This window comes from Rissa tridactyla, chromosome 3 (genome assembly GCF_028500815.1).
Source record: "Rissa tridactyla isolate bRisTri1 chromosome 3, bRisTri1.patW.cur.20221130, whole genome shotgun sequence".
NCBI classification, from domain to species: domain Eukaryota; kingdom Metazoa; phylum Chordata; class Aves; order Charadriiformes; family Laridae; genus Rissa; species Rissa tridactyla.
The window spans coordinates 41,062,877-41,080,086 of record NC_071468.1 but is presented as its reverse complement, the minus strand read 5'-3'; the positions used below and the strand labels follow the sequence as shown (position 1 = coordinate 41,080,086).

Sequence of the window (17,210 nt, the reverse complement as noted above, 5' to 3'; positions counted from 1 at the left end):
TGTAATTACTCTGCAAAGCTGGGAAGCCAATTAGAGGGCCTGAAACCTGCCAGTTCCAAAAAAAAAAAAAAAAAGCACAGATCATCTGTTCAGATTTTATTAAAAAGTTTAAAGTTTGAATTCTATAACTTTAACCATATAATCACCAGTGTTCTTCTCCTCAATACATTCATTCAGCATAAAAACTAGAAAGAACACTAATACCATTTCATTATTTCATATATGGAAGCTTTCAACTTCAGCAGAATTTGTTGATATGGCTAGACAAGAATACTAAACATACAAGCAGCCATAAAAAATTGCACTAAAAAAATGAACAGAAGGTTGCATATTTGAGAAATTATTTCTAATATAGACTGAGTTTTAGCACAAAAGATGACTTCCTGTGATTATCATACAATAGAAAAGAAATAGTGTCAAACCACCGCTTGCATTGTTTAGAATATATGCACTTTTTAAATATATAGAGTGCTATACAGATATCGGTATTTATGTATCTATCTGCTTGCATTACAATTTAACCTCAGTTTCTTATTCTTCTCTTAGTCTTTCCTTCACAAGATAAACACTTTTGTCCCAACCTTTGCCTATTCAATTGCTACTCCCATTTTTTCTTTCTCATGTCAAAATTTAATGAACACACTGCTCAAAAATACCTTTTTTCATTACTGCTACTCTGCACTCCTAATACACGCTCTTCTCTGATGACCTTTTCTGTTAGACAAGTAGCAGAACTAATACACCATTTTCATAACATTGAGACAGATACATGTGCTTTTGCTCACATACACATGAAATGCCATGGCTTTTACATATATGTACAAATATAGGTGTATGCACACACCCACACACGCCCCTTTAGTTTGGTCCTCTCTTGGTTGTCCCACTTGTTTACCTCCTCCCTATGGGAAACCTACTTTTCCGAGGCTTTCCAAAAGGCTCTGTCCTTTCTCACTACATTTTATCTGCGGGAAGCATGACACTAAAAATAAATTTGGACACATAGAGATTTACATGAACAATTTAATATCCCTTCTTTGGTCCCAACAAATGCAGTTTTCCCCTAAAAATGTCATCCCCAAAACTGTTGAACAGATTATTTTTCTCCATTGTCCCTTTGATCGTAACGTTCTTCGCATTCCTCATTTCTTACCCAGCCCTATCACATCAAATATAGGTATCTTTTCAACATAGTCTGGACAGACCACAGCCTACCCTCATTCTTGGTATCACCGTTTATTCAGTATCAAAATGCCACCCATACTTCTACTGTTCCAATTTCAGCACCGTTTCTCAAAAGCATTTCTAATTTCTCTCGGTTTGCCAAACTGGTTCTCTTTTAAATCCTCCTTAAAACTCTCCTTCACCATCTCTTAAAAAACAAGAGGGCGAAAAGAAGGGAGAAGAGAGTAAAAATCTAACCTTGACAATGGATTAGTTGTTGATGCGCTGAGACCACTGCCTGTACTACAGGCTAATACTGTCTCATTGTTTTCTCATACTCCCCCCATCTGTTTGCATCCATCTGCTGTCCCTTGTTTTATATTTGGAATTTTAGCATTTTGGAGCAGGGACTGACTTTTTGTTCTGTATGGGTAGAAATCCCACTTCTGTGGGTCTTGGCTCATGACAAGTACTTGTATGTGTTTTGATAATACAACAACATATATGACTGCATAATAAACAAAAAAATTAATTATATTCATTGAAGCTGAAAAAGATCATCCTTGATGCACTTCATCATGCTGGAAAGTCTTTTATTTTCAACATTCAAAAAAAACACTGAAGTAGCATCCATGTCTTTCTGTCATTACAACTAGTTTGCTAGTTGCCCCTTCATGCAAAGAGGAAGAATGAAAATAGAAGATTTCTGCATGTTATTGTTGGGGTTTGCCGGGAGTTTAGTTTGTTTTCACAGAAGACCATAAAATTATATACACCTTTCTCTGTCTTTCATGCAAACACTCCAATTCTATTTATGCAACTGGATATATCACACCAGCATAAAAACTCTCAGACCTGGCTATAAACGTCAACTTTGACACGTCATGCTCATACCAGACCCTATTTAGAGATTATTGGAAGTTACAGTATGCTATATTGGTGTCTGAGAAAGCACTGCCCATTAAAATGGAAGGATAAGACCAAGGAACTCATTTTCATTTAAGATCCAAGCGAACAACTGAATCCAAACGTCTAAGTCAAACGAGAGAATACCAGCTATACCAACTAGAAACCATTCAGAAAGCCTCCCAAAGAAAATTACTGGTCCAGTTTTCCAGGCAGCTAAACATTTCCCCATCCAACAGAGACAGTAATATTGGTTATACGCATTAAATTTGAGTTTGAATTTCCACAGATGTATTTGCATATGCAGTACATTACACATACATTGCCTTTTTCTCCCCACAAGTATTTTCAGTGATGAGCGAACATTATTTATTCAATCGCACCATTATTATTTTGGAATTATATGAATACTGTAATAATAAATATCTACAGTTACATGCTTACCTCTGGGTTCATGCCATCCAGTGTTGTGACAATTAAAAAAATCTAGGACTTTAAACTTAAATCTCATTGAAAAGTCAATTGTGGAGTTGCACAGAAGGTCATGTCTAATGCCAAAGTATTTTGATGCACAATTTAATCTCACTTAAAACATACATATATATTTTCCTACCCATTTCTTTAGAGACTCTCTTCAGAATTCTTTATAGCCCTAATATAACTACCCTGAAACCTTTCAATTTCCATGTTTTGAAGATTTTAAAATCCCCAAAAATAATAAAACCTTGTCTCTGGCCCACTGAAAGATTAAAACTAGGAAAAAGTAGCACAGCTTCTCCATTTAGAATAGCCAAGGTTCATCGATAATCATTTCTGCAGAGGAAAAATAAAATAAAATAAAATAAAGGAAAACATGTCATAAAGTGTTACTTTCTCATAATAAGTAGAATCTGCTTTTTCTTTTCAAAGGCAAGAAAAAGGGTAGCTGTACCACAGAGTGCTTAGAAAGTACTATCTTTTGAGATACGATAGAAATTCCAGGTGACATCATTTTTGGCTAAAGCTCAAAGGCTACTGTGAAGGGATACAGCTCTTCCCAATTATTCCCTATGTAAAGATCAAAATGAAGGCAAAGGGCCAATTCTTAGAGATGCCTCATCCCAAATGTGCTACGTGATTACCTACATACTCATTGCATGTGAGAAGTATTTTTTTATCAGTAAAGCCACAAATGCTCTTGAGCAAAACTGAAGCAACTGCCTCTTCTTCCCCACTCTGCTTTCTCCAATAATGATGACCATCAAAGACCAAAGTGGTTTACACAAAGCAGTATTGCTTCTACTTAGGCCACACTGGACCATTTAAAAACAGCATTGTGAGGCCATGTTGTTTTTTCAGGGGTGCCACTAAGGGTATACATCCTGCCACCCAGAGTACTAGTTTTGTTCGAAAAAAGCATAATGGAGTTTTAAAAGCCAGGACATTTTTTTTCAGGCATCTGCCTGTACAGAGAAGTTATACCAATCGAATCCAAATTATTTTTAAACTGGTTCTGACTGCATAAATGCCTAAGCAAAAGCAATTTACATCAACATATTTTATTTTGCAGTTGAAGTGGGATAGGAATGCACACCCACTCAGTCAGTCAAGAGCATGTCTTCAAGCTACAATAGCTTGATTACTTGCAACTGCTTGTCTCTACCTGAAAAGAGCTAAACTGATTTTGAACCAGCCAATTCAGGTAAGATCACACTTTTGAATTTACCTCGGAAAACCAGTATCAACCAGTTTTAAGTTTCCACAACAAAATTCCCACTAGTATAATTACATCACCTTAATTTATCTTGAAGTGTATGGTTAGATACTAAGCGTCAGGGGATGAGCATTAAGGAACTAAAAGCATACTTCAAATACACAGCTCTCTGAACTCCCATGTTAAAAAAATGACTCTGTTTGGTATCAAATAAGCTGGCTCCACAGGACAGAAACCAGAGTGATTCCTACACACTGTCCAGTGCCACCAGATCTGGCTGATTTGTTCACTCCTGCAACCTTGTGGCAGCTCCACAGATGCAGTGCAAGGTGCTCAACGCTGACTTTCGCATGTGCCCAAAGGCAGGAGAGCAGCAGCCATGAGGACGCAAAGCCCCTGCCCACGACACCCAAGGGTCAGTCACGTATCCCCTGCCTGGGTTCAGCTCCGTCTAGCCCACTTCCATCATACTCTTCAGTCAACTCCATCACATCTTCAGCGGCACACTTAAGCTCCGGGAAGAGAGATCAGCCACCCCCATCTCATGCACATGTGGTTCCCCTGCATTTTGGGCAGCCAGCAATGGGCTGAAGCGTGCACATGCTGCCTCAGGCTCTCCCTCTCTACATAAAGCTTGTACCCGTTTACATGTCCACTTCCCAATTTCTTCCCCCCACATTTCCTCCCAGATCACCCCAAGGAAAAGGGATGGCCTCTGAACACTCTGTTCTGCAACAATATGTAAAACAACTTCATTCTCTCTGGCCTTCCTGTCATTCCCGACGGAGTATGCGGACGACACAAGACCAAGGAGAGAGTAATGCTCACGTGCAGGATTTTAAAGTTATCTTGGAAGAGATCAGGGAGACACTCTAGGCAAAATGATACCAAGCCTTTTGCAAAAGTAAGCCTGGTGTCGCAGGAGTGGAAGGCAGCGGACAGACACAGGTGGAAAAATATCTCTATGATGGAAATAACTAGTTTGACAGAGCTGGATGTAGAAGTTTTAAACAACAGAACAAGTATCATACAAAGCAGAGCTGTGCAAACTTTCCAGTGTTCAACTCCAACAGCACTTCGAAAATAATACCACAGCCTTGGCCTTTTCTGCTTAAATAACAAGCTGTAAGCAAGAGCCAAAGATGTCTATCATTTAGAGAGCAAAAAGTAGACTGAGACCACACTCTCACTTTACAGATAGCTACAAAGATTACATGAAGATAGGGCTGTAAAGACATATCTTTAAGTCCCTGCCAACCTAATCAAGATGGTATTAACAGTGATCTCACACTCCATCTGCCTGGCTAGTAATTTATGAAAAACGTACTTCACTATTACAGGAAAAATATGTTGCGCTGCTTGTGGCCACAAACCTACTGCAGCAGCCCAGGAACTCTTGGATCAGAGGCCGTGAGACCAGTTCTTGACATTTACCAGGTACTGCCAATGAGACCTGATTCATTCAGATAGTGGTTTTGTTTGTTTGCCCTACTGACGATCTCATCTTCACACAGATAAAATAGCTGATGAAAAACTTACAGTCCTTTGCAATTTAGACTGCGATATCATAATGCTTTATATTTTCAACTTTTCCATGTGTCATGTAATTTTGTACTTCTTATTCAAGATCAATCATAATCCATTTAATTAAAACCAAGTTAAAAACTAGAATCTCATCCAAACATTTTGAATCTAGAAGACATTTGGCTTTTCATCCCGTGAATTCCACATAGGTACTTCACTTAATTTTATGGGATTCTTTTTATGAGTGAAAAATCTCCCTATTCTTGAACTGAGCAGCAATCATTTCCGATTAAATGACTCCTTTGCCTGCCAGGAAACAGCAAAACTCATCTTGCTTACCGAAACTGTATTTCTTCAATTAATATTGCATGCCTGTTCCTTTAGCTTACATTTCCTAAGAATCAGACCTATGGGGCTTGCTAGTTGCAGAACGGATTATTTTAAATTATTTTTTTTGTGGGGGTGGGTAGTGGTGGTGATGATGTCATTTTGGAAAACAATATGAAATCTTCCAATTTCCAGTAAGGTGAAGTTGAGGGGCAGAATTCTAATACCAGAATTACACAAGATGACCCGTAGGTATCAAAACAAAAAAAAACCCACCAGTATCAACACACTGGAATTAATTGCTAATTATGCATTTTTTTGCTTGGCAGAACCACCATTTGGATCATCCTTCTAGTTGCTGCAGCAAAGGAAGATTAGATATGCGATGAAGAATATGACAAAGCAGGACAAAAAACCCTACTGCAGTTCTGCATATGTTCTGTCTGCTGTGATCTGGGGAAAAAGTATCTAGGAAACTACTAACTGCTACAAATGTGTAGATTAGGACATTCAGAGCAATAACTAAGGAACAACGGCCTATGATCCTGTCAATTCCTACTCATATGAACAACTGAAAGACATCGCTGTTTTTTACACAGAATAGCAATGAGGCAAACAGAGCCTCTAATATCATTAAAGGCTTGCATGTCCAGTATCGTTTGGAAGACTTCTGTCACAACCAGAATATGCAGTTTTCCTCCTTTAGTTACGGGACAAGACATGGACTTGGATTGTATACAAGGGCTGATTCAATCTCAAGAATAATTTTAGCAAGAAAACAGGTAAATTCAATCTCAGTAGCATTTCTTCCATCTTCAGCACCCTTTTCCTAAGTACACATGCTCTGGTGGCTCCTATACTCCAGTATAAAACTAAACACCGCCATTTATTGTATTGCAATACATTAACATGATTTTGAAAGAAATTGGATAAATTTTCTAGCATTCCTTTGAAAATTTCTAGCTATGATATCCACAATTTACACTCAGGGAGATTTTTTGCTACCTTAGTTTTGCTCCTCAAATACTTTCATTTCTGTTCAGAAACACTCTTCTACCAATGTTACTTTGCCAGCTCAAAAAAAACCTCCAGATTTTTCTTTTAGAAACATTCTTGGAAAACAAGAAATCAAAATGTCTACACTTTATCCAACAGATACACACTTTGTAGCTTTGCTAATATATGCAAATTGTCTGATTGCTTGAAATTACTGATTAACCAGGCTGGAGAGCTGATTACCTGATTATCCAAGAGAAAAATAATTTAGCATGATTTTGTGTCATTTGACAGTCTAGATAATTTTCTAATTAATTTGAGTTTTCAAGCGAATTCAGAGATACTACTGAAAAAGAGAAGAGGTCAATAATCTGAATAAAGGTAAGCTTTCCAGGAATTTGCTTCTTACAACAATTATTTGTCAAACGTTATTGTTAGTTACAGACACTTCAGATGCAACACACATAAAAATGAGAATTTAAGATTTCCAAAATATTCAAAAAACAAACCATATTAAAATCTTCAGTGCTCTTGTAAAGATATTTTGTAGAGCTGGACATAAGATTAGTATTGCACTGGTCTGGCACACGGCATCAAACTTCCACTGTTACCAATAAATTCTGAACTACACGTGAAGTAATATGTAGCAGATATTTTGTCAATATGCTGAGAGAATAATAAATACTGGAAGTACATACTTGCCACTGAAAAGTTGTTGAGTGGATATGGCAGATCCACATCCTGGGGCTTCTCCTTATAGCCTATGAAAGAGCCATCTGTCTTTAGCAGGAAATATCTTGGCCGCCAGTTTTTTATATATTCTCCTAAAGGAAAAAAAAAAGTTCATTAGTACTGTAGAAAAAAACCTTTGATATTAAAACCCATAACATATTATCAGTGTCTAACACTAATTATACCAAAATCTTTTCAGACATTTTCAATTTACAGAGGAAACCTTAACTCCCTCCAAAAGAAGAGAAAATGGAACTGCAGTGGTAAGCCTGGACTATACAATGATGCCTCTGGAATAAGCTACAAGCACACTATAGTAATATTCTATAATTCTAAATTTTACCACACTATACTCTTCAAAATCCTACATATTTATACATACAAACACTTCAAAGTTTGCTGCAGGCAAAAATAAGCACTGCAGCATGACTTTTAACAACAAAATGAAATCTAAACTACTACAAAGTAGAGCATTTTTCCTGCTGAGCCAAAGCAAAACCAAATAATTTCCTCAAAACATACACTAAGCAAATACAAGAATACTGGGGGTAATGGGAAAACCTACACAAATTATAGTTAACAAATACATATGAAAGCAACAGGAATAAAAAAAGTTGAAGCCAATTACCTTTTAAGAAGTAAGTCCACCAATAAACCCACCACCACCACCATCCCCCCAGCCCAGTCTACGCAGAAGATTGTGCTAGCCATCAGGTATTCAGGACCAGAAACACAGGGAACAGTTCAGCAATAACTACGGAATAGCTAACTAAGGAATAACAGCTTAATTAATGCCACTTATTTGCTATTTATGGGTGAAAAGTCTCTTTAATAGCATTATACTTTACAACGCCACACCAAAATCTCAGCAACGATTTCATTTTTAAAGTGCAATTACTCAGTTAAGTACAGGTGAGTTTAGATGTGCCCAACTTTCCCTGTCTTTGATGTCTATCGACTCTGCAAAGTAAGTAATGTATGTACAACTACTCATTAAGCTTTAAATAAGTCACTATTTCATCATTATACAAGTGAACATTTTAAGAAAAGAAGTGTATGTAACAATGCAGAATTTCCAGCCCTGCCTAGGACTCCTCACCTTTTGCAAAATGCTCAGAACTCATCAGTCCAGGGGCAGCACTGGTCCTGGGCTAAGCCCCGCCCTGTAGTGCCATTTACCACCTCAGCACCCTATTAACTGTAGCTACGTAGCTTTTAGACAGTTCAAAGGACAAAAAGATGTTTACATCCATACGACATGGAGGTGATTCCATTAAAGGCTAATCTAAAAATTAATTAATCGTATCTTCACATTTCCATCAGAGCAATAAACTAATTGTCACTGAAGTTCAACATGGCAGTTCTTAATACGGCCTCGCTGAACTTGATCACAGCTTGTAAGGATTTTGACAATGCCCGTGGATTAAAAAAATCTAACTGCGGCCATTAACATTTCTGATTTTCAAGATGTATTTAAGTAGAGAAGCTGGATAGGGAGTAGGAGATGGAGAGGAGGAAAGAGTGAGAAAAACGAACATCAGGCTATTTGTGCTGACTTATGTTTCCTGGCCCTCAGTAGCAAAACTCTTCCTATTTAGTCCTGCTTTTAAATAGCAGGGTACCTGCTTGATTTTGTTATCTAGACATTTTCACGTAAGTCAAAAGAAAATTGAAAAAGTCAACGTGTTACTTAATTCGACCACAAAATTAATAGAGCAGATATAGCGCTAGTTACATTTGTATTGACTCAGAGCTTTCTATCTCAGATCTCTGGTGCTAGTTCAGCTGGGAACATCCCTACTGACACTGCCAGTCTGAACTGATTTCTCAATGGGAAATCTCAGCTAACATAAAAGCAAACAATTAAAAAAAACCAAACCAAACCAAAACAAAAAAGCAGGTATGAGATATTTTTAAGTCAGAGAAGAAATACAAGTGCACTATGGAAAAACAAATGTGTAACTTTAATACCAACAACAGTGGAAATTATGTCATCATTACATGAACAGGTAAGAACATTTCTTGAATTAAGTTTGCTGAATACTTGAAAATAAAATAATCATAGGCCTAAATAAAAGTATGACTTGTATTTTAAGAAAGTTTAAAACATGCCCTGTGACAAATTTGCTGAAATCTGCATGGCCTCAAAAGCTGAAGCTACAACAAAATCTTATGTATCAGATCATCCAGTGTAAGTTTTAAGAATATTAACATCCTAGTTGCTTTCTTAAACAGACCATAAAGACACTCTTCTTTACAATTCTAGGAAATTATGTCTTACTTAGTTGTAACAGTAAGTGACTGTTACAAGAGAAATTGCCTGTTACAGGTTTAAAATCTATCACGATTAGCCGTATCTAGAAGGTGCATTAACTGGAAGGCAGGCACCTAAAACCACTGAAGAAGAGTTCAAGGACAGCATGGAGAGAATACCAACGTGGCTAAAACAGGTCAGCCATCCAACAGTTCAGGTTTCAATGAGTGTCCTCCTTCCTGTAAGGAATAAACTGGACAGAGAGATAAGCAAACTGCTCTAAAATCAGAGCTGACAGCGTAAGTACGGTCATTAGTCACTTCAGGAAAGAACAGAACCCTGTGCTTAGTTACATACATACTCTCCAGAACTAAACCTGTAGAAGAGGAGCTCGTTCTAGCAGATGCCCTTAGAAACCCAGCGCAAAATTCCCTGATCACTTACTTCCTCTCCTCCTCTTAGGACAACACTTTAGATTGCATTTGACTTCTACTAGGTACCCAGAGTCTCTTAATGAGAAAACTGAACAGAATTTTGATCACCTATTGAGTTATGCAGCGGATGTTCTGCCTGAAGAAAAACCGTTAGACGAGCACAACTAGCGCTTCCAAGCTCCTCTGAAGACAACTAGCGACTTTGGACAAAAGCTAGTCACAAGAAGATATAAATATTGAATGTCGTATAAGTACCAGTTTATCCATGAGCACAGCTGTACCTCTGTCTTCACCCTGCTATAGTCAGACACAGGACATGTAATTTAAAAGCAATTGCAAAACACTATGGCTTCATAAGGATCCATCTATTTCTTTTATAGACCTATTTCTTTGAAAACTGTTTCTCCTAATCAGCTACCCAACGTGAATCATGGTCAGACCACTTTTTTCAAGATGTCTGTACAAACATACATACACAAAACCCCTAGTTTTGTCTTGAAATGACCAATATTCCAATCCCTCTTCAAGGTCTATACATGAATATTTATAATCTGCTCTTTATTTATTTTGTAATTTAATTTACAAATGGGTGAACACTTTTGAAGACTAAAGTAAACAGTGGTATCAGTGAACAGTTCACTTAGCTGCTCAAGTGGCTTAATGGCTCTCAAGATGCACTCTAGGTGCTCTCTTATAACTGCCTTCCTTCTACATAATCTGCTTAAAGATAGAAAAACATTTCAGTCCATAGTTCTTAATAGACATGTGCTTACTGAACTGCTTTGAAAGAGAATTCCTCCATACAAAAAATACTAAAACACAGCAGACTATTTGAAAAGAAAAAAACACTTCCACACATCTTCTAACTTGCCAGCCCCGCATTAAAAAAAAGGAAAAAATAAGTATATTTTGCAGTATGAGCAATATTAAATTACTTTAAATATATTTGGAGTGTATGTTTATCAAATACCTCAACATAAGCAAACAACAGTAAATTTACACCTGAAATTCATTAATTAAAGTGAAAAGAAATTCCATGAGAAAGGAGAAGTCCAGCCAGGCTAACCAAACCAAAAGATATCCTGACAATTTTATGAAATAGAGCTGCCGTACTTAAAAAAGCAGTGGATCGCCGTAGAGAATTAATCAGTTTGTACCCTGCTTCCTGCTGAGTTAATGTAAGCTAAATTATTATTTTGCTTAAATTTACACCCTTCTAAGTTGAAAAACATGTTCTTTTGGGATCTGTTTATTAGACAGTAAGAAGAGGTCTCTAATTTCAAACACTGCAGTGAAGAAAGCCAAGTAATTGCTACATCATTTTTAATTCTAGTCAAAGTTGTTAAAGCTACTTGAGAAAAGGGGCACTAGAATATATATCTCACAGATATATACAGACAATAAATACATACACACACACCTAAAAAAATACAAATTGTAAATCAGTTTTCGTTTGTTCAGGTCTGCTTTTTTAATAACTACTAAGAGAATGCACCCAGAAGACGAAATAAGAGAGCAGTATGTTCTTGAAGCACAAGAAAATGCAATCTGATCTTTAGGCAAAAAGCTCCCTCATAACATGCAACTCTTTAATTAATGTTGTATTTAATAATACACTGGCTAACAACAGTAACAAAGAATGCTTAATGAAGGTGTGTTTAGAACATGACCCTCGCGGCTGGCTCTGTATTCGCCTCTGTACTGCAACCTTAATGATTTTTCTTTTTTGCCTTTGACAGCTAGTAACAAGAATCCTGCCTTCGGGACATTTCACAAAATATGTTTATTCTAGTGATGCAGTTTTTGCAGTTTTGATACTGCTGAGGAGCTTCACAAAGAAGAGCTTTCTAAGCAACCTGACTACTATGAGTAGTCAACAAATCTGTGTTAGACAAATGTATCACTCAAAGTTCATAATTTTTTTACTTCACCTCAGAACTCAGACTCTTCAAACAGATACTTCACCCCAGATTTAATGGTTGCTAATGTTAGTCTCATCACTCGCAATCCTTAAGCATATGGAAATTTAGCAATTCTTGAAAAATTATTTAGTAATTTAAAATTAATCTTCTTATTAAAAAATGTATTTTTTTAAAAAAACACTTTTGCAAAACAACTACATTTTTCAATATGTAAATGGTTTCAGAGGTGTGAAGGAAATGTCTTCAATATACAGTGCTGATAGGCAACAGAAACCTGAGTTCAAAAACTTGCTTCCTAAAAAGAAGCAACAGCTGCCACACAGACATAAGTGAGATTTAAGGGAAGGAGGAAAAAAAAAAAAGAAAAAAAAAAAGCACTCTAAACCCCTCCAAGCAGAGAATACCAGAAATCTGCCTCTTGTCTGTGTCATCAGTTTAACAAAATGGATTTGATAGAAATAATACAAAAATATTGTTCTCCCTTCTTTTTTTTCTTTTTCCTTCTTAAGGCATTTTTTTGTTAAATCAAACTCCAGTTCCCCTACACTAACATTTAATAAGTAGAGGGGAGAAAAACTGAATTTATCTAAGAGCGCTTAACAAAATTATATAAAAGTAAATAAAATAACCATATGCAATTTTTCTCTAAAAGAAACAACTGTAATTAATGTCTGGTCAAGTAAAATCTCAGAAGTAACGTCAGTGGTTTTGAGATTGAATTTACTTACCTTGGCCCTCTGAGGGCAGTGTTACCTAACACACGATTAGAAGCATCAGCAGACTATTTGATTAAGTCAGTAGACACTAGTAAATGTAAAGCACTTCTGTTAAATATTTACTTACTTCTGATTTCATGATAACAAATTTGCAATACAGTTCAAAGCTACTGTAAAAAAATAAATGTTTAAAAAAGCTAAAAAGTATACCTGTCCTCATGATTCAATATTGGTCCTTCAATCTAATGTAAATGTGTAATTATACATCATGCAAAAGATTTGACAAAATCTTATTGCATACAAAAAAATTAATTAAACTGTGATTTTTCCTAACATGCCTTAGCATTTTAAAATCTATTTTTATTATATACCCCCTCCCAAGTATTTGCCAGCAGTTCAAAGAAAAGCAATATTTGGAACTAGCGCTTTCTGATTCTTTTACGCTGAGACGGTGATTATTTATTTATACTAACTGTTTTCCCACAGTTCCCAGTAATGCTAAATGACATTTTGAGCACATCTGTACCTACATTAGACAAACGAATTTTTCCAGTCACAACTGGGAAAAAGGAAACATTTCACGCTATGTGTGGGCATCAGCTTATCCCACAGCTAAGCTTCCATCAAGTTTTCCTGCAAATTGGGGAATTAAAGTGAAAAAGTTCCAAGTACCCTTACTGTCCATGACACCGCAAGGATCCAGTGCAGATATAAAGTCTGGTCAATTTATGTTCAGCTATTCACAGCTGTGTGGCCAGAAACCAGTGAAAATCACACAGATGTTAAGAGCTTGCAGAAGGCACCAAGCAGCCTTGGGGACAAGCTCTGGGAGCTCCTCTGCTGGGCAAGGGGAGAAGAAAGCAGAGAGACACCACCTCCTCCGTGCCAGCCAAGATGGACTGAAGAGCAGCCAAATGATAGGATCTTTTTTCCTGAAGAAGTCAGTAGTAGGTAGTGATCAAAGGGCTCCTACGAGTAAAACAGTAATTCCAAGTGGAGAAGTAGAGTCACCAGGCAGAGCGAAGCCACAGAGCGGCTCTCCATGGTCTCAGCGTGCACATCTGCAGCCAAAGCTATGGTAGGAGGATGAAGCTTCTCAATAGGAAGTTTTTCCCTGCTCTTACTGTGGGGTTTTCTTCCCCTCAGGCTCTAAATGCAACCCACAAACGTGTTCCAGCTAGAGGCTCACCAGGGTTCAAATCACCACCCACCCTGATTTTTTCATTACGGCTACTGGCGTGACTCAGTGTCCTATCTTGTATAAATGCAACAGTACTTCAGCTCCTGCTGTTTATTCAAGCCTTTCCTGTTGCATTAATAATCTTTTCTCTAAAATATCTAAAAATCTAGAGGAAAATATTCAATAACAGTCACACATACCGCTATTCAAACGTCAATGCAGTTTTCAAACTGAGCATCTACAATATCCACACAAAATTACTGATGTGCTTTGGCATCTCATGGAAAATAAATGTTCACAGCACATACTCAATTTTCATATGCACAAAATTTTGTCTTTTTAAAAAAATCGTACCAGAAACACTGAGTTAGCTGACATCCTGACAAATTGAGAATTGACCTTTACCATGTCCATTTTGAGCCAACAGGAAGAAAAACTTGCCAGTTTCAACATCACTCTCACTTCCCCTTCATTCTTGAAGAATAAGAATTAGAACAATAAATAAATTAAATAGGAGTTGATATTAACACATGCTGTCTGGAATAACAGAGTTCTGTATTGCATCAGCATCCCTGAACAACAAAGGAGATCAATATTTCCTAAATATGACTGTTATTCAGGAATGGAAAGCCAAGGTCTATGTCCGAGAAACACTTAGGGACGCTGCTGACATTTTAAAAATTTCTCTCTTGTATAAGGCTTTATAGGATCAGAGCCCAAAATGCTGCACTATTTAGCTGCCTCTCAAAGCAGTTTTGCAATTTTTAATAATACTGAGATGTATTGGCGGTAAATGCAAAAAAAAATTTAGAATATCACCTGACATTTTTTTTATAGCTAAAAACCTTCATGCCCTCTGTACTTTTAAATATTTATAATTTTTATATAGGACTATCAGCATCAAGTCGTACTTTGCGTAACAGAAAAAAAACGACTTTGCTTTCTTCTGTTTTTATCAAATGCTAGGAGACCAAAGGATCTTTTTCAGAATTTGAAAATACCTTAAGAATAAGAAAAGCATAAAAATATTCATCTATAAATTACACTAAGACAGTCAGATACAGCAGCAACAATCTAAATTCATGTATGCATATATATTAAATCAGATGATTAAATTTTAAACACTTTTTAAATGTAGCTGAATTAAACATCTTCTTAATATTCTCTACTTACAACTTTTTGTAAAACAGCCAACTCTAGTTTACACAAGAAATCTCAAACTTTCCATTGTTTGCAAAAGAGTATGATAAGTTTGACAATAGCACTATCATTCAGCTGAGTTTCTTTGACAGATTATTGTGTTGTCAAAAATTATGTGACTTTCTCCTCTTAAAACTGGTATACTTGCTAGCATGTTTTCGCAAAGCAAACTGTCTCACTTTTAAAACTGCCACGTTGCAATAATTTTAGAATAGCTCCTCTGAACTTCCTCCTTGTCACTAGGTGTGCTCCTAGCCCCAGACCTTGCCGGGTGCCAAAAAGATAGCACCAACATAGTTCACCTACGTTTCTTCCTCGAGCACATCGCTAAAGCCAACCTTTTTGCTTTATCATTTAGCCTGCATCACATACAAACAATCAGTCCAAGATATGCAGAAGCGTTCCTCAAACTGCTAGAGTTGAAAGAACAGCTCCACTACTGCTCCACATCAGGAGAACTCTGGTTGCATGAAATGCTTCACGATAAGCTGCAATGCAGCATTACCCAGAGTAACTTGGACGTCACACCACCAATGACAGAACACAGAAAATGGCACAATTCTGCGGAGGAGAACTGACAACCCAACTAAGAGCCAAACAGCATTTCTCCATTTTCAGTGCTGCTGACCTCTGTCTATCCTCAGATGCAGAAATCGGTACTTGGGTAGGAGGCAGGCACACCTGAATTTTCAGTTCAAATTAAGTTGACATAATCCAAAACTGACTTCTTCCACTCAGCCATGCTGATGATAAAAGGGGACATCAAATGCTCCCATCGGTAGTTACTGTTATCAATGACCTACAGACCTGATGCTTATCAGAACTACGACAGAAGACAAAGAAAAGGGGTTCCTTCACTTTTGGTGAGGGGTTGGTGGGAAGGGGTGCATAGGTTCATACAGATAATATTTAATTCATGCTGTGACTGACCAAAAAACTCTGATATATACTGGTAACTGGAAGACATGCCTGCGACTTCAACCACTATTACATCTTCCATTTTTCAGTTCAATACAGATATCAGAAAGTTGAATTTGCACACAATATTTAAGAAGAAAATTCATTATTCTAATGTTTCCACTTTTATCTTTAAAGTAAGAGATCACCTGGATAAGACAATGCTTTTGTTTAGCCTTTTGGGGCTAACTTAATTTCCCTCCATGCTTGTATCATTTTTCACATTCCATTCATGTTATCCTGGAAACTCAGAATCAGCAGAAATCACCAAACAAAAAATAAGAAAGGATTTTAGTGGAAGAAAGAAAACCATATTCTTATAGATCAATCAAAATTTATTTTACGTCCAACTGTCAAACAGGAAAATATAAGTTATGCCTGACCAGCTCCTTGCCTTTAGAGAAAGAACTGAAAATAAGATCAAGTGAAAGAGAAAATTAGTTGCTAATCTCATTCTAACCCCTAGCATTTACTTGTCTACTATATAATACTCGACAATCACCGATTGGCACTTTCTGCATAAGAAAAGCACAGGATGCAATAGCAGGGGTATGCACCGCATCAGTCTTGAGGTAGACAGACAAAGCTATGTAAGAACTTGTATAGCACCTGTCCACCAAATGTCTGAGACTGAAATAACTGCATTACACTTTCTACTTCCACAAGTACCAAATTTATCAAGTTGTTGGGTTCTTTTTTTTGAAAAGCACCACATGGAGACATCAAAAGTTTTCTTCCCTACAAGAAAAGGCTCTTTTTAGGAATAAACAACGGAGGGAGGGAAGATATTAAACTCCTGAACTAATTAACAGAAGTAAAGGAGGCGGTGGGGGACAATGATAATTAATATGTACCCTCCTCCTAACCAAATCTCCACATACATTCATTCTGTATATGCACACACAACAGCAGCATCATAAACCGTCTCAAGTTCTTGCCATTATTCAGTTCGACATCTGCACATGTTTATGCGTCTCTCCAAACAACCTCTTGAACACCCTGCTGGAGCTGTCATTTTTTTCTTCTCCCTATCTGGCAGATGGCAAGTCAACAATCGGCATCAACAGCAGCCGAATATCTCCCCCCTCCATCCGACCCCCCTAAACAGACACAATAATAACTTCTTTGTGCTTCCCCACAATGCAGCTGCTTAAACCATTTCGCTACAAGGCTGCTTTGCCTTAATAAAAAAAAAAAAAAAAAAA

The 17,210-nt window shown here is 37.1% G+C and overlaps 1 protein-coding gene across 3 annotated transcripts in view; it reads right to left on the bottom strand.

Annotated features, from left to right (window-relative positions):
• The window catches only part of AKT3 (AKT serine/threonine kinase 3), a 157,076-nt gene that overhangs the window by 67,800 nt on the left and 72,066 nt on the right, over positions 1–17,210 (bottom strand). For all 3 annotated transcript variants that reach the window (XM_054194072.1, XM_054194071.1, XM_054194073.1), the window contains exon 3: positions 7,309–7,434. In XM_054194072.1, coding sequence (XP_054050047.1) covers positions 7,309–7,434 — 126 coding nt within the window. The remainder of the gene's footprint in view (positions 1–7,308; positions 7,435–17,210) is intronic.